General features: G+C 36.5%; 1 protein-coding gene across 1 annotated transcript in view; it reads right to left on the bottom strand.

Moving 5' to 3' along the window:
- Window positions 1–19,827, bottom strand: part of LOC145685653 (G-protein coupled receptor GRL101-like) — a 452,342-nt gene that overhangs the window by 36,921 nt on the left and 395,594 nt on the right. Inside the window, exon 10 of the mRNA XM_081758045.1 lies at window positions 14,715–14,943. Coding sequence (XP_081614171.1) covers window positions 14,715–14,943 — 229 coding nt within the window. The remainder of the gene's footprint in view (window positions 1–14,714; window positions 14,944–19,827) is intronic.

Genomic DNA, 19,827 nt, shown 5'->3' with positions numbered 1-19,827 from the left:
TCAAACAGATTCAACAGCTTGCAATAATTACGAGCTGCCCTTAGTTCTCTTCAAAGTGTTTTCGAATCGCTGACAAAGATGCTTTGAATTGCTAGACATCAAAAATGTCTAGTATCTTTCTTTGTGTGAATGCTTAGTAATGTTGAGTTTCAATTTTATCCATTTTCTCCGTACCTAATGACTTATTATTCCATCCTTTTCAATTGATTTCCACTGAAAACTTCAAAAGCAGAAAGTGATAGGATAGAAATGCGACGTCGTTCCACAACAACCTCTTGTTCCAGCACTTAATTTAATTGAAGAAGGTACTCCAGCGTTCCAGGCCTAATTCCACGCGAAACGCTTCACTGGATTCTAGACACAAACAAGTCACTGAATGGTTGGTCAATAGGCCACTGAGAGCGAGAGAGAGAGAGAGAGAGAAAGAAAGACAAAAACAAATGCTTACTACGTCCCCAGATCGATTCCTGACTTGCACGTTCTACCAAGTTGAAATGAAATGATTACCGGAAACTTCCACTGATAAGTCAGTTTTCAAGTTTCTTTGTTCTTTTCATTTAAGTAGTTCTTTTTTGATTGCTGATAAAGTTCGCTTTTTATCGTGTTCATAAAATCATTATTATACTCTCATATTGCATAACGTTTTGAAGGTTCGTTCAACACTTATTTCCGCTTAATTCTTCTCCAAAATAGTAATTTGCGATGTTTAGCGAAAACTTGAGTAAGTTCAGACAATATATTTGATGTTTCATCACTAGGAAACCATCACTAGGGACAGGACAATTTTGACTTACACTTAATGTACTCAGCAAGCCAAAGTCTATACGAAATGAAATTATATCTTTCAGTTTAACGCCCAACGATTGTGCTCTTTAGGCCAAGGAATACGTTGTTTAAGGCAAATAAACGATGAGGAAAGAATTGATGGTATGCTAATGTGGGAGGAAACAGGAGTACCCCCGAGAAAACTCAGGCCCACAATGTTTTCCACTACAAACTTACTTCAAAGGGGACCGAACCACGGACCCCACGCACCAAAGATAAGCTCTCTACCACTAAGTCACCGTGTCACCCAACCCTCCAAATCAAGGTCTAACTCACTAGCCAAGTTTAGTCATGATCAGAGAAGCTTTGTAGATAGCGTACAATGTACCGTATATTATTATGACGTAAGTTTAAAGAAGCGCTAATCACCAACAAATTATTTCACATATCTTTCTCATTTATAAGGTGTGCCTTTAGAGTAACCGAACACTTACAAAAACAGTAATTTTTTTTAACAATTTTACTATAGTACGACAACACTGGAAAGGCTTTTGTGTAAGCTTCGGAGCAGTTGACTTAAAGAGCAGTTCAAAATTGACTCCAGATCCTTTTGAAGATAAGCGTAATAATTAAGGAGTGGAGTCTCAATCCAAGATGGAAAGCACCGTAAAAAGTAGTTTAAACGTGAGATTGGCAACAAAACACTTAGAAGGAAAAAAAGCTGCATGTGTTGAAATCGAGTCAAGATGAGATAAAAAATATTCGAATTTAGATATTTCCTTTAACAGCATATTTGCAAATGCTTCACTTGTGAGGACATCGTCTACAAGACAAACACCTTATTTAGTTAGGAGCAACTTCTTCAAATCTTCTGAATAATTGGTAAAATAACGCTCCATCGAATCCAAGAAAACCAACTTCGCATTTTGAAAAATTCAAAATTTAAGCCTAGAGCAGCAGTTACATTTTTTGTATTTTTTTTATTTCAATACAATCGTATATTGTTAGAATTTACGGTTTTGTTCGAATTTTAAATATTAACTGTTCTATGGTATTGGTATGAACTATCCTTGTCTCTTTAATTATGTGTTATCGTAATGAAAGATTCCTACTTTTGCTTAATTTTAATCCTTCCTCTCTATTATATGTAGTATCATATAATAGAGAGGAATGATTAAAATTAAGCGAAAATAGGAATCTTTTATTACAATGACATATAGTTAAAGAGACAAGGATAGTTAATACCAATACCATAGAACAGTTAATGTTTAAAATACTAAAATAGCAATGAAAATAAAATTATATGTAGTATCATATAATTTTATTTCCATTGCTTTTTTTAGTTATAAAATGAAAGTGAAAAGAAAGTAAAAAGCGTGGATGTAAAACCAAAAATTACATTTAGGTAAGTATGGGGATCTCGATGAAAACTAAGTAGAACATATTCTTGGATCACTTAACATTTTTTCCTTCTGAAATTGCTATAAAAATGTATATAAAAACATTTTTCTTTCTTGAATGCTAAAAGTGATATACAGTTACTAAGTTTAGTACTTTGTACTCTACAAGTGATGAACAATTAGTATTTGAATAAATTATATCAAGTTCTGTGAGTGACGAACACTGGTACAAAACCCTGAAGACCACTGGAACATTTCGATTTTGAGGTGACGACTACTGATGCAATACAAGGGATTTAAAAGAAGCAGCGATTAGTTTAAGAAGGTAAAAGCACCAGTGGTCTTCACTTTAAAGTTGAGAAATTACTCTTTTGTCTCTTCTGTGAGCATCGTAAATCTTTCGGAGCTGTACCATAGTTAAAAAGACTCATTGACCCTTCCTATACATGACCATGTACATAGAATTTAAAGCCGAATAGCCGTTGAAGGGAAAATAATATAGTTTTAACCCATGTATTCCCATGGGATCGTTTTCGACCCACCTATACATATCTTCCCACGGGGTCGAAAACGACCCAGAATATTAGCCATGATACTCCCAGGGTGTCCATTTCGACCCACCTCCATACAGATGCATTCATTAGAAATATTAAACTATTTTTACCATTTTAGCAATTACCGACACTAACTAATTAATATTTATAAATATCATCGAAATCTGCGACGAAAAATAATTCTGGAATATATGGGTTCTTTTCTTATCCACTATTCTTCTGTTCATTTTTTTTTTTAAGGTTACAGGGTTATGGATTGGTACTTTAAACTTTATTCATCTATTTTCATCTATTTTCATTTCAAAATGGTATGCTGGTAGAGTGTCTCCTAACCCTAGCCATTAGAGGGTTACGCCCTCTCTTTGGCACAGAATTGACGACACTGGTGGGTTTATAGCATATAAGATGGTCTAAGTGCAGTTTTATAAACGAATAGTGCTGAAAGTAACAATAAACAAAACAATAATTGAGTGAATAAATTTAAATGTGCAGATAAGTAAACAAAATACATATATAATTATATAATTGGCGCAGATACAAACAGAATGGAACTTTAGCATGGAAGCAGTGCGTTGAATTGTTATGAAATAAAGATGATAGTATAAAATGAAATGCAGTGCGTACACGCCACAATCACAAACACAGTGTTAGATACACGAATGCATGTTAGTTCTTCTGTCTCGGGGCGACTCAAGACTGATGGAAACACGGGGAAAGCCCAAAGTTAGTAGTGAATTGAGACATAGTGCTAAAATGGAAACAAATGATGAAGATGATCTGGTATAAGATATATATGAAATATGTCGTGGTCTTCAGCTGTAGGATGTATAGATTTTAGGTATAGCGTGAGGAGAACGTTTAACGGTGTATGCAGATATTTATGCGGTGCATCAGTTTCAGCATCAGCTTGTAAAGTATCTAGGAGTAATGGGTGGGAGACCGGTAGGCGAGAGAGTATATGTTTCAAACGGAGGTCTGCAAGATGTTGAATAAAGTGAGGAAAGTTGATGTGTTCGTATGTCATGAAATTCGGGTATGGTAATTTTATGCGGTACGCAAGTCTAATAGCATGGCGTTTTAGTATCGATAATCGGTCGTAAAACTTTGTTGGTCTTCTTGTGATTGAAAAATTTTTAAGACTGGGCTTGTAATTTAAAAGTGGCAGCACTTGCAGGCTATTTGAGATCAATAACCTTCAAACTTACCCTCTGCTCCACGAATACACCGATTCCAACAGTGATTACACTTCTTTAATCATTCCTGATAATTATCTTCCCTAAGGATGTGAAAAACTCTATCCTTCTTTGCCTGGATGTCTTCAATTGAGTCAAATGTTTTCCCTTTTCAGTGACAATTTTAATTTAGCAAACAGGTAGATGTTAGCAGGGGTCAAGTCAAGAGAATACGGAGGTTGTGGAAGCACAGGAATGTTGAATTTGGCCAGAAATTCCTGGATCGATATCGCACAATTTCGAAATGAATTCGGTGGACACTTGATGCATGTTTAATTCATCAATTAAGATTGACTGAGCCACGTAGAAATTTAAATTCAGATCATCAGCCATCTTCCTAATTTGTAAATCTACGGTCCAAGTGCACTAAATCGCGAACTTTCACAATATTTTCCTTGGTTTTTGACGTGGAAGGCCGGCGGAAACGGGGTTCATCTGCAACTGAATCGCGACCATGCTTGAATTTGTTAAACAAGATAAACACATTTGACCGGCTCAAACATTTATCTCCGAAAGCTGTTATTTTAAGAGTTCATAAGTGTCCGAAGCAAATTTTGCCTTTTTTGAAACAAAATTTGACACGAACACGTTGTTCCAGGTTTTCATCATCCTCCACAACACACACACACACACACACACACGCATTCAACAGTTGCTACGCTGTACTGAGCAAAGATATCAGAGTGATTTTTGCATCATGTATCAAGGTCACACTAAGCCACCGCTTCCACGGTAACGGGCCACTACTCCTCTTCAGCAGTGGCACCACTTGTCTCAAAACTTTCCATTCACACCTCGTATATAGCTAGCTAACACTTTTGACTCGCGTTTCCTTAATTTAATCTTAGTGTGTTAGAGTAATGTTAGCCCTACACATTCCTTTGACTACTGACCTACGAAGCGCTTGCTTTCTCGAAGTGCACTCCCCAAAAATAACTTCATAACTAGACATCCGTTGTACAATTTCCTAATAAAATTATATTTGTTTAGTAATTAAATGATTGATGTAGCATACATATTGGAAGTTGTTCTTTATTTGTACTATTTCTTTTCTTAATAAAGAACCTTCTATATTTATTTTTTGAGAATCTAGATGGCATTACTTACCAATCACTTATCGTCTGTTCGGGTGTAGAATAACACTGATTCAATGATACGTAGCCGCGGTGTCTTGTAGTATCGTATTTTCAGCAATAATTAAATGAAAATAACTTTGGACCTCTCCCAATAAAAATTTCCGGATGCGCGCCCGGTGCACAATAAATACAGAACCTAAATTACGATTCAAAACAGTTCATGCATCATTATTTCATTCATGTTAAAAAATTAAAAAAGAAAAAAGAAAATGCCTACATTCAAAATATTGGAATTCTATGACAAAACTAGTTTGCCGTATTTGCTCGATATGGCCTCCCACTTCTCACATCTTTAATATAACTTTACTTTTGGGAGTTTCGAGATATGACCGTGTTATTTTAACAATCGCTACCCCCGCCACGTTTTCCTTCCCTCCTAAATAAAGCATCGAAAAACGCTGAAACATGTGTCTATTTTTTTTTTTTTTTTTTTTTAAATTAAAAGCCAAAATTCAAATTCTCATTACTCTAACCTTAAAGAATTTCAAGATGTTCCATCTTCCTTTCACAATTGGAACTCCTACTCCCATTTTGTCTACCTGTCATTTTTCCTTGTAGGGAAAGTATCAAAAAGAAAGTTGAAACATGGCTTTAATTACAGGCTGTTTCAAACTGAATATCATGGCTTTAAGGGTTTGAAGCAGTAGCGTAGACAGGATGTGTGTTTGGGGGGGGGGGGACAAGTGGTGTTATAGAAAAATTACAAACAAAAAAATATATAAACATAAAAATATATAAAAAATACAAACATCAAAGTACCAAATTACTTTGTCGGACCTCTTTGGGGGGGCGGCCCCTCTTCCCCCCTTCCCTAAGCCACTGGTTTGAAGTATTTACTATAGTTAACTTACAATCATAAATAATATATCAAATAAAAGAACAACACAAACAGTTTTTTAGGCACGTATGAGCATGCAATGTTTACTCTGTCTACCGTTAAAAAGGCGCTAGTAGCAAAGATGGCGACAGGGACGGCACAACCGCCCACCCCAACAGAAGTAGAATAATGAAGGTGATATCCTGTATTTCAAAAGCAATAAGTATTACTATTGATTGTAATGTAATAGGTTCTAGGACCGTGTTTAACTCTGCAATGAAAAATGATTTTCTTTACAAACATAATTCCAGATAGGGGAGAATGGGGGAATGGCGGTCACCTAAGCAAAAATCGTTATATTTTAGCTCCTAAAGCACGAAAAGTTTCCGCGAAGAGTCGATCCTATAGGTAATTCTGCTTAGTTTATTGTGACCAATTTCAAAATACATATCTTATTTCATTGCCAGGCTAAAAACGCCATTGATCCATCTCAATTGACCGTTATTTCCCACACGGTTGGGTAATGGCAGTCAGGGATTACCCCATACTTTACATATGAAAAAAAAAACTTCAACACCATTAAGATTTCAAATTTATTTATTAATTTTAGAATAGTTGTGTTTCTACAGGGACAGATAATAAACCGCAGTTTTATGTAAAGAAGATTTTAAAAACTACTTATTCATTGAAGTTACATATATTTTTCGTCAACACGAAATATAAATCTATTGGTATTGGCAAAAAATCATCAAATGAATATATACGTCTGGATCCAATAGAAGTTCCTTGTTCAACTTCATCATCTCTGGCCTCTAAGTTAGATTACACTTGATGAGCTTTGTTTAGGGGTTGGCTGTCAAGACTTATTTATTATCGTTTATTTTAATGTCGGGGAACCTCGGTCACTGACTGCCATTACCCCATCCGTTTAACCGGGGCTACCCAAAATGCATGTTTTGAGTTGAACACGGTCAACACCAACATACAAACAAATGAACGCATTAATTTATTGTTTGCTTTAGAGCTATATAAGCATAGTGTCTATCTAAAAAGTCACTTAATAAAAATATCAAATGGAATAGTACTTACAGTGTAGAATATTTTCCTAATATTACATCAACGCAGCGAGAAATACAACACGCCTTCATTTAATGCTTATCGCTCCTACAATGGCGTCGCTCTCAAAATTACTTTATCTGACAGCTGCCAGTAAGGCGCCATCATCTGCTTTTATTTACTACAAATTTTTCACGCTATATCGAACTAACCGGGGCTACCCTTCTCTCCCCTACAGCTAAACGCCAATTTACACTGGAATAAGCAGCCTTCACCCTAAAAGTGAACATTTCCTCTCATTTGAGAAAATTGAACCACTTGCACATCATTATTGATGTGATGTCGATAGTGTAGAGGTAGAAATGAAACTTCTCCCGAAAGTTTTGAAACGTTATGAGGAGGAAAAGCAATGCAAAATTACCTCCGTTTCTCAGTTTACTGAAGTGATGGATCGTTTCAAAATTGCTTTTCATGAAATTCACAAATTAGCGGTAATTGCTGTCACCATTTCTGTATCTAGTTCACCATGTGAACGTTCTTTCTCGTGTCTTAAACGGGTTAAAACATATCTAAGAAACCGAATGGCAAACTGTCGCCTAAGTGATCTTTATGTCCTTTCAGTAGAAAGAAAACTTGTAATGAATATTGCTGTAGAGAATGTGGTAAAATTATTCGATGTTGGACATAACAATCAACGCAATGTACTCCATTAAAGTGCAGGTATAAAAGTTTATTGTAAGCTTGTTTGTGCCATGTGATCAGCCCTTCATAGTTTAAAATACATTGTTGTTTCTGTGGATCATGATGAAGTTTTGTTAATTGCTATTTACTTCTTTATCCAATTTATAATTGTTTTATTTTTTTTTTCCAAGTTGAGTTTCAATTTCAAAGATTTCTGTGTAAGATATGATCAAACAATTATGCTGTCGAATTTCCCTATTCTTTTAGTAACATAGATCTTTGCTGTTACATATAAAGATCTCGTCAAAAAATCTAATGTGCACAAATTAAGGATATACGAGAGAAAATATAAATGATTTATTTTTTTGTCTCTTGCTTTTTTGTAATAAATGCTTCGAAGATAAAAATGTTTACAATAGCCTATTTTATTCTTGTTTTATTTTACTTACTTATTGTGTATTTTATGATATTAACGAAAGGTAGAGTATTATCTGTTAGTCTGTGTTGTTTGAACCTTCTTTTATTTCTATGCATTCATGTGCATTCTTGGAGGGAGAGGAGGTAAAGCTGTCTTGAACTTCATCGACTACACAGTACACACCGTTATTATTGCTATAAAAAACAAAAAAAGTGAAAGTAGGGGTAGTGTGTCTTCTACGCGAAATTCGGTAGGTCGAGCATATAGCCACGAACTCCCACAGCCCATCCTAAGTCCTGCATTTCTTCAGTCCCACCAGGCGAATGCCGGAATTGTACCTTCTATAAGGCCAAGACAGCTGTTTTCCACATCCTTGTCCCTCCCCCATTTCGGTCTGAGCCTTAGCTAACTAAAGAGTTTAAAGATTGAAATTTAATTATTGTCCAAAAATATGTCTACATTGCCCATTTCTTATTTTCGTTGTCCGCCCACCCAGCAACTAGGTCCGCCTCTTTCCGCCCACCTCATCAAACGTTTCTGGCGCCGTCCCTGGATGGCGACTAGCGAGCACAAAGCTTTTTCTGGTTTACATTTTGCAAACACTGAATCTGTAGTTACAGTGCAACCGTCGGTGTGTACAATTTTAAGGAGACGCTTACAACTATGTCCTTATCGTTTGCAGTTGCTACAAGCTCTAAAGCCTACAGACTACGGTTTACGTGCCAACTTTCCAAATGAAATGTTCCTGCAGGACGATGAAGATTTTTTAAAATTTCATCATCTTCAGTGATGAATCGACATTTCATCTAATTGATATAATGTCACAGCAAATCCCCACGATATTTATACAGTGACTAGTAGAATTATTCGGACAGTTTCAATGAAGTATATGTAACAGGCTGTGACTCCGAAATACACAACAGAACACAATACATAAGTGAAAGGAGATGCATACCTGAAAAATACAATGAAGCCTGTAGTTGCTGTCAACAGTACGGATATAACTAATCGCAATGAAGACCATTTCCAAATTTTCCCCAGCAAAATTATTCGGACAGTTTGATATTTATAAGAGTGATGCGAGTACTACGAAAGGTGGCGCTGGTCTTGAGGGTTGTCTTAGGTACTGCAGTCGTTACCGTGAAAGTAATTCGTTGTCAACACCAAAAATGATTCCAAAAGGAAAGAACAGAACATTTGAACAACGACAATTAGTAGTTTTCATCATAGAGAACGAAAAGCTGCAAAAAATGGAGAAATGCTGCAAGTGGAAAAAAGGACAGTATGTGATGTTATCAATCGATACAAGGTTGAAGATAGAAGTTGAGTTTCCTCCTTAACACAGAGCGTCCAAGGACATTTTCGGAGAGACAGGAAGCTGCAATACTCCGGAAAGGGAAAAAGGATCCACGAATAAGTGCTCCAAAAATCGCTGTTGAGGTTGGAGAAGAAATGGAGATTCACGTGAGTCCCGGTACAATTTGAAGAGTGCTAAGGAGAGCTGATTTTCATGGCCGCACAGCATGCAAAAAGCCTGATATCAACAAAACAAACCGGAGGAAAAGACTAGCTATTGTGAAAGAATATCATATGGGTGCCAACTTCTGGAACCACATGATTTTTTCTGATGAAAGCAAGTTCAATATATTCTTTTCTGATGGGACAATAATGAATGGTGTAGAGAAGACTCAATACAAAGCTGGAAGAACAAAATCTGCAGCCACCAGTAAAATATGGAGGAGGAAGCATAATGGTATGAGGCTGCATGTCAACCTCTAGGGTAAGTGAGCTGGTGTTCATCGAACAACCAATGGACAAACACCTCCACCTGCAAATTTTCAAAGATAATTTAAAGAAGAGCGCAGAAAAATGGGCACATTAGATATATATTCAAATTCTACCAAGACAACGAACCAAAACACACCGCTCATATTGCATAACTGTGGTTACTATACTATTGTCCAAAGGTACTCCATCCACCTCCGCAGTCTCCAGATTTGAACCCCATTGAACATTTGTGGGATAAAATAGAGAAAGAAGTTCGGAAACATCCATAAACTCAAAGGTGCATCTGAAGGACGTGCTTCGTCAAGAATAGTCCAAGATGACCGTTGCATACATTCGTGAACTTGTGAACAGTATGCGTCATTAAGAAGCGTAGTTCTTAAATACATACAAAGTCTTTCTTAAATACATACACATTGCAATTATTACACGTTAAAAATTGATAACAATTAAAAATATATTTTGAGTTACGACAATCTTATTCTGGGGGTGCCAATATCCAGGGCCGGATTTAGGAGGGGTGCACGTGCCCCCCTCGTTGTAAATACACACTACCTAAAGCGAGAAAGTAACAATGAGTTTTGCAAAATCAATATTTTACGTCAATTTTCTGAAGGTTGAAGGAAAAGAATTCATCGAGAGCAGACACTTAGCGTTTCCAAAGGAATTCCTCATTCACATCAAAGATGCCTAAAGGCATTTAGAAAACTCAAATTTAATTCAAATGTACTGGTAGTTATTGGTGCACCCCCCTCAGAGAATCCTGGATCTGGCCCTGTATATATATATATATATATATATATATATATATATATATATATATATATATATGAGTGTGTGTGTGTGTGTGTATGTGTGTGTGTGTGTGTGTGTACAGAGTGATCATAAAGTCCTGTTACCCCTATGTATTACATAGATGTTAATGAATTATTGTTTCTTATTGTTGCAGGTGCTGAAATACATCTAAATCATGACTGATAACTCCACTTACTCCATAGGGGAACGGACTGTAATAAGTATGTGGGTCTCACCAAATACCCCATACATAAAAAGCAATGAGGGGTATTCAGCATAATTTCATTGTAAGTTTTCAGAAACCTTCCCCTCAAAAACCAACAATTTTATGGTAAGAGGAAAAGCTCTTTGTAACTGGTTGTACAAAAGATACGTCCCACTGATGACGACCACCAACACAACTGGACACGTCTGTGAAGGGTGCAGCATTTGTAGAACTTCCCTGTGCACATAGACTCTCTGGAATAAATAGTACAGAATATTCACACTACCTCAGAGTTGTCCTCTGCCTTGATCTCACATTAATACAATGAGAGTATCTATGATATGTGGACACGCAATAGGAGAAACGGGACTTTGTGATCATCCTGGACATATATAATTAATGTTACTTTGTTAACCTGCTTGGTACTTTTTACTTAGACCTTGCATTTGTATATGCTAAATCGAAATGTATAGCAAATTTGTTAAAGAAAGGGCCTAATATTAGATCATATAATGATTAATATTTCCTTACAAAAAACAAATCAAATCAGATCTTGAATTACTAAGAACATAAAAATAATAGCAGTACACTTAAAATATAATTTTTAATTCATAGCTATATTTAGATCTAATTTGGTGTCATCTACATCCTCAGCGTACTACAATGTTTAGGGTTTCCATATATTTTTTTTTAAAATTTAACAACAAAGAAAAAAGAAAACAAGAAAACATCGGACAAGAGCTCGGACACCCTGTGAAAATTTACAATGTATTCATATTTCTTCCTGAAATCATTTTCGTCCCCCGTCAACCATGGGTTGCTGGACAATATGGATAGAATTCAAAACTGTTTTCCATCCTTAACAGAGTAGTTTGGCTCAAGGTTCAAGGTTCAAGGTATTGAAGATTGATACGCACCATTGAGAAACGTTATAAAATCCCGTTTATAGAGATAATTCTATTTTCCTCTTGGATTTCACACGTTATATTAATTATAATATTGAAAAAAAAGAACGTTAATGTATGAAAAATGAAACTATTGTATTTCTATCTTTCCAATAAATGGTTGAACTAAACATAATCTTCGATCGTACACGTTTATCAAGTACTTTCCTTAATCTAAAAAGGGTATCGAACATGATTAAGAAAACAAGTATAGTTTGTAGCGAGGGCTTCGTACTTACACCATGCCTTTGTACCATCATCTAATGAACGTCACGATACTAGAACAACTTTAACCTCCAGTTATTTTGTGTGGAGAGCGTAGCCGGATGGCTCAGTGGTAGAGCGCGTACCTCTAGTGCCTGAGGTCTCTGATTCAATTCCCGGCCAAGTAAGTTTGTGGTGGACTAGATCGTGTCCGTGGATTTTCTCGGAAAAATGAAATGAAATCTTTGAGTTTTACGTCCCCGATTATGCCGGTTAGGCTAAAGGAGACGGTGATGATCAGTAATGAATGAAATGATGGAATGAAGAAAGTGCGAGGAAACGGGATAACCCGAGGAAACCCACGCACACGGTGTTTGTCCACAACAAAGTTCACTTGGCGGGGGCTGGTATCGAACCTGGGACCCGTAGCACCAGAGGTGAACGCTCTACCATTTTTTGAAAGTTAACTGATTCACCGAACGCGTCTCAGTAACTTACTTGAACTACTTACTACTTAATTTTACTTGCTTTACTCGTTTAACTGATTTTTCCAATTACCTGGAACGACAGAGACACGAACACAGAAACATCGAGGACAGTTAAAATCACAAATGCTCTTCCACCGGGAATCGAACCCGGGACCCCGTACATGAAAGGCGCACGTGCTAGCCACTAGACCAGCGGGGAGGGCGCCACTGAGCCACCGCGGCCCTGGATTTTCTCGGAGTACTGCCCTTTCCTTCTGCATTCTCATTCCACCAATTCTTCCATCGTCATTCACTTGTCTTAATCATTGTCTTCCTTAGGCTAAAGGGCATAGTTGAGGGACGTTAAACTGAAGTATTTTACATAAATTTTCATTTGGTGTTGAACGTCTTCCAAGTTAGTTATTTCTGAATTCGCTTTAACTTTTTTTCCATAAATTATTTTGTCAATATATATATATATATATATATATATATATATATATATATATATATATATATAAGAGCATTATTTAAGTTTTATGGATTTTGTTTTAAAATACTTCTGCACTTGTATTCATTTTCCGGTAACAAAATTTGACACGATTTTCTTGCTTATTGAGGACTCGTTAGTATACTTCACGCCCATAGAGAATGTTATTACTGTCGATAAAGTAGATATGAAAAATCCCTTATATATGCTGATAAATGTGTCTAAAATTCCCTTTATCCCTTTTTGAGTCAATAATTCCTACAAAATGAAATTTTTCCCACGGGGGGTTGGTATCGCTATTTATACATTCTCTTCTTTCTAATCATACCAAGATATTCTTTCTTTGTTTTTTTCTTCCCAGCCTTGCTTTTGTTTTTCCCCCTATGATATGATGATCTAGTGTTACAAGTAACATTTCGCTCTTTTGAATCCGGAATGGCGGAATGCGACACATATCCTGAAAGATCCAATTCTAATTAATATGCGTAGGGATTCTCAGCGTCAGTCATCAATGGGTTCGAGAATGAGGGCTATAAAGTTAACATAGGAATCCATAGGAAATACAACGAACGCCGAAGTATTTCCTTAACGTCTCTTTCGGTTTACCTAAATATAGTGTAACGCATCACAGAAGTCTGCATATCCCACGTGATCCCAAGAACTTGACTGGTATATGTACAACAGTTACCTTCGGCAACATATGGATAAAGAGAAAACCACGAAAAATGAAGAAATAACAATAATCTTAAACCTGCAGATTTTGATTTGAAAAAGAGAAAAAAAGAGACTGATTCTTGGAGGATATACAGGAAAGATTCAACCATTGGATGATCAGTTTTCCAAAACTACAAGTCATTCATCCACTACGAAACTGACACGCTGGTGTTGATGAATGATGTGAACATCCGGCCCAGCGACCGATTCCTGTTATCGCAGTCGTTCACGATCTATCCGTTCAGTGCTCCGAGGTTCAGGAAATTCATTCAGTATGCTTTTTACCAAGCTGATTACTTGGACGAAGCACCGCGAATATGGATTTACACTTACGATTGCTGTTTTGATTAAATCGACAGTAACACCAAGTCTAATGTGTTAGCTTTCGTGAAGTGCGTACACTGTTAACGAATTTTGTATGCTTCTTATGCTCTGTTTCTCGATCTGCACCTAGATTGTCCTCTGCATGTGCTTCCAACGTGCCTTAAATAACAATCCTTTAATTTAAACCAAAGTCACTCTTGTTGTCTGTTTGAATACCGGTTTTTTCGTACTTTATTGGTATTATTGTTTCTATGTAGCATATTAGGTAATGTTAGCCGAAAGAGATGTGAAGGATATGCCTAGACGTTATATTTCCTAGGGATGTATTTCCAGAGTATGTGTTGCATTCCACCATTCCGCACTCAAAGGAGAGAAATGTTACTTATTAGTGTTGTACAAAGCGACCAATCATATTGTTTCCTCTTTTCTCTATTACTTGCATGATATGACTTTCTTTATTACAATTCTTTCAGCACGTCTTGTTTTCTTGTTCTTCACCGTCTACGGGACTCAGCATTATGAGGAAGAATCACATTTCGAACGTTTCCAGTTTCAGTTCTTTTGCTTTCCTCAGTTTCCACGATTCTGAGCAATATCAAGGTTTTGAGGGACTTCCTGAAATAGCAAACGTAAATTTAGAACTTTTCCGGCTAAACTAGGACGTCTAGGTATCTCAGCAATAATAGTATTAAGACAAGCGATTACTACGTTATTATTTTCTACTTACCAGTGAGAGCTAATAGTTTGATGAAAATCACTGGAACCCAACAAAGGCAATCTGTTCCAACAATGACGGCGAATCTTTGAGCGACCACTCTGTCCTGTCTTTCTTGAGTAGATCTGAGAGACAGTCTCGATTCTCTGATGACAGATAACATCTTGAAGTAAGCGAATCCAATGAAACCAACAGCCACCGCGTTAACACCCATAAACATTGCCGCGGAGTACTGCCAACCCTGAAACAGAAAATAAAGTTACTTGGTTGTATTATGGTTCAAATTCTTGATTCACTGGGTTCAGAGACAGCCATGACTTACCTGTCGTACAGGCACTCTCACAGTCTGTAACGCCATTGGAACATAAGTAATACAATTTAGAATCGAAGTAGTATCAAGTTAATTTTCCTTACCACGAAAGGGACAGAATGTGGTACGCGAGTTTCCGAACGACATGTGTCAAATATGAAAGACGGTATGAAACTATATACACTCATGTCCAAAATTATTGTCGCATGTCTATAAATATGTTGTTGTAGGAATATAATTTGATATCGAATTCGCCCGGTATTCCTCATAATGTTAATATGTGCATAATCGGAAAGACAAATATATGGAAAATTTCACGTCAAAAGAGCAGTAAATAAGAACAATAAAATGAAAATAAAACTTTCTAGTCCATTTTGCAACATTTTGTTTTACTCATTCTAATTTTCGTGTTTATAATTAGAAATTCCTATTAAATTTACCACAAATATACATTTCCCGATTATAGAAGTATATCAATATTAAGAGTACCCTGCAAAATTGTTATCAAATTATATTTTTACAAGAAGACAGTTGTAGATATGCGAGAATAATTTTAGACATGAGTATACATATACAAATTCATAGCGGCTTAAGTCAATATGGGGGAAGCATGAGAGCCGTAAGAAATATAGCCGATAGTTGGACAAGAAAGCTAAGGAATCACTCATTTTGCAAGTGAATAGCCATGGAAATGACGGTCAAATGTTTAGTAATAGATGCATTATAAGATCTGCTATATGTTGGGGAATATGAACATCATGGCCGCCATATTGAAAGTGGCCATCTTGAATGTGGGTTCACAATTTAAAAGAGAATGTACACATCATGTGGCTTATCAAATAGCACTGACATTTTAACAAGAAGACATAGGTGTTAGCAATTCTGTAGTAACTGTATTGTAAGTTGAGAAGTAACATGCAAGAAGGACGCATACAAACTCTATGAAGGTCTCACCAGTATGACGCAAAAGCTAGAGCTTCGGGAACTCTGCATACAGACCAAGGAAAAGTATGTTATATGTAGAATAGTTGAGTAAGGGAAAGAACCATATTTCTTCCGGCTCTCATGCTTCTCCATGTTGCCCTCACCCGCTATAAATTTGTACAGGTACATAGTTTCATACCCTCTATCATATCTGATAAATGTCGTTCGCAAACTCGCGTACCCCATTCGGACACTTCCCTGGTTAGACACCTGAGGATAAACGAAGAAGCATCGACAGTCATCGAAAACATCTTGTTGCAGAAAGCACATGAACTACAGTTAACTATATTGTAATTCGGAAGTGGTACTCTGTAGATCATATTTATATTGCGTTAGACATGTCAATCCACTTAGCACAGATTCAAAAGATTGTCATGACCTCATGGCTACCGATAACGAGTATAGTTAACAACTGAGCGTATATATGTAGCCAGGCCCGTAGCCAGCCCCAAATATGTAAAGGGTGCCCGGCTGAAGTTAGGGGGGCCGATCCAACCATATTATAGTTTATCATCATATTATAGTTCATTTGCAAGCCTACCGTTAAAATTTCAGGGGGACAGCAAACATTTAGGGGGGCCGGGCTTCCCTATACCCCCATGGATACGGGCCTGTAAGTAGGATTGTAAGAATGACTTTATTGGCAATTACGAGTTTCATGGCGAAAAAAATAACCTGCTAATGATCGTTGAAGATTAGCATTCGTTAAGAGTACCGAGGCTATGTAAGATTTTCTACGGCTACATTGAAACAATATGTATGTGACGTACGTAAAATCGTATGTTACATTTGTAAATCCTGTAGCTTTTGGACTTAAAGTACAGCAAACGTATAACTGAAAACGCATGTTTTATAATACTTTCTGTATAAATGTTTCATCTGTACATACTTTCCGTATGAAACAATATAGGCGGTCAGGATCTCACATACAAACAGGATAACATATAGCTGACGAGGGTAACATTCATATATGCATGTAATATAAGAAAGATTGTTAGATATCTGCAATGGCATGATGTAACATCTAAGGGCAATGTCTATGTAGTATACGGATAAAGTATGCTCCGTACTGCTTTCTGTAGTAAGCAAGAGGATTAGGTATATGTGTACAATGAAGGATCTTATAAAATAAAGGATGTGCCCTTACAACAAAATCTTGAAGCCATACATCACAGTTTCGTCACCCCTACTCTGCCCACTCCGCCCAATAGTATCGCAATGTTTTGAGCCAACAATCATGGCGGAAACGAAAGTAACCAATCAGACGATGGTAGAAACAAGAGTAGCCAATCAGACGTGCCGATGCTCGGTTGTTTTTTGGCTTCACCGATTTAATAGGATGAAGATACATATGGGCAAATCCTCTATTTATAACATCCTTGTGTACAATATATCGCTGTCCGGAGAACGGGTTTTTCTCAGTGTACAGTTTACGTTCAACTCCGAATCATTGACATATATTCAACCTTTCTTCAAGGTTTCCCATTTCCCATCAGGAATCGAATTAGAGACCCTGTTTGCTGCAGGTATGCGTACCAACTACTAGGATCGTATGATAGTAAAAATTAAAAGTTCAATTTAAGGGTATCCGTTCCTGGAATTTTAGATTGAAACCTTTACTGAGAAATAACACGAATTTGCTGCCTCCATAGAGAAAAAATAATCGTATGTGGCATATGTAAGTACGTTACATTCGTAAATCCTGTAGTTTTTGGACTTAAAGCACTATCATACAGATATATAATATCCTGCAGAAAAAGTATAACAGTGGTGGTCAAATTTTTTAGGTATCAGGAGTACTTTTCATTTAGAAATCTTGCCTTCCTATTTAGCTGTTCCCTTGATCATTAGGGCAGTGGTTCTCAACATTTTTTTGACTGGTGACACACGTTACTGATCTCTCACGACTTCGCGACACTCCTATTGGATATTTTATTAATAATAATATGCATTATAGTAGTGTAAGATTAATTAAATGCCTGTATGTAGTACTGAGCATTGAAAACTACCGCTGGAACGTTGACTGGTAGAGAATATATATATATATATATATATATATATATATATATATATATATATATCAAAATTGATATTATTTAATTATTAAACATTTTATATTTTTTACATTCTATAATTTCGCGACATACTCTTTGGAGCTGCGTGGCACAGCAGTGTGTCGCGACACAATGGTTGAGAACCGCTTGGCTAGGTGGTATCATAAAGTAATAACAATAATGGATGGTGACAGGTCACCGGGGCTACATATCACAACTTTATAGTCTACCAGTAGATCGGGGAGACGCTTTGGTCACCTCTGGTATATAAAGTACGACATTATATTTGTCGATAGAAGTATGATCTCCCAAATACTTACAATACAATAGCCAATTTTCGGTAACGTATTTTATATAGCATAAATACAAGAAGCATATTTTGATGCAATTTATCAGTGTTTGGTTGGATTGCAGTTTTGCGTCAGTTTTTAGCACCGAGGCATAAGTTGTGGATAATGTTGCCCCGAGACGAGATATACATTTTTTTTAAAAATCTGAGACGAGACGAGAAATTTCACTAGTCTCGTGGGCAGCAGTCAGTGGCGTATTTACGATTTTGCTTCGGGGGAGGGCTTTGCTAACTTTCGGGGAGACTTTACCTGAAAATGTGAAAATTCTGCAAGATATTTCATATGTTTTACTATATTAAGTACCGGTAAGATTTCGGGGAGAGCTTAAGCCCGGAAGCCCCTCCCCTAAATACGCCACTGGCGGCACTACTTGATCCAAGTCTTAGATCTTAAACGCTGTTTTAATGTTATTTGATTTATATTATAAACACTATAAATTGATAAAAAGATTGTATGAACACAATCAATAGCACTTATCAAAGTTTAAAGGTTTGAATTTGATTACACAACATACGGTACTTCAAAAATAAATATAGTTTAAATCTTATTATGGTGTACTTTTCGTGGACCTTTCGTGATGCAAAAAGATTCTGTTGAAATTAAGAAAAAAAACCATGACACAAATTTTGTACATACATTTAGAAGATGAAAGGAGACACTTTAGAGAGAAGGGGGCCGCGGTGGCTCAGTGGTAGTGCGTTCATCTCTGGTGCTTGGGGTCTCGGGTTCGATCCCAGCCCCCGCCAAGTGAATTTTGAGGTAGACAAACACCGTGTGCGTGGGTTTTCTCGGGGTTCCTCCGTTTCCTCCCACTTTCTTCATTCCACCATTGCATTCATTAAACATCATCATCGTCTCTTTTAGCCTAACTGGCATAATCGTGGGACGTAAAACTCAATGATTTCATTTCATTTTTTTTTTTTTTTTTTTTTTTTTTTTTTTTTTTTTAGAAAGAGAGAGACGATTAGAATTCTTTGATAATTGAAAAGAGACTTGTCCAAAATTTATGACACCAGATCAGAAAACTTTACTTTTCATCTCCTGGGTAACACTAGCTTTGAATCTAGAATTTCATCTGGAATCCAAACAACTATAATAAGTATAGCTTTTTAAGCTTATTGCATCGAAAATCAAGCCGTGCATCAAAGGCGCACACGGTAGTTACATGACCAGGGAGTAGGACTCATCAATGTTTAAATCTGAGAACAGAAACTTAAAAAAAAAAAAAAAAAAAAAAAAAAAGTGTTCCGCCTTTTGAAATTTCCGTGTCTATCTATCTACGTGGAATCAAGTGAACGTACAAGGAGATAGATATTTTCTTGGTTTGTGACTTACGCCTTCTCATTCAACTTTTAAGAAAAACACCTCACCACACTGAGAAAAAACCGTTGAATAATATATTATTTTTCCGTTAATTTATTTACGTA

The sequence above is a fragment of the Thermobia domestica genome, chromosome 5 (genome assembly GCF_964235325.1).
Source record: "Thermobia domestica chromosome 5, izTheDome1.hap1.1, whole genome shotgun sequence".
NCBI lineage: Eukaryota > Metazoa > Arthropoda > Insecta > Zygentoma > Lepismatidae > Thermobia > Thermobia domestica.
This window is presented reverse-complemented; position numbering and strand designations above follow the sequence as displayed.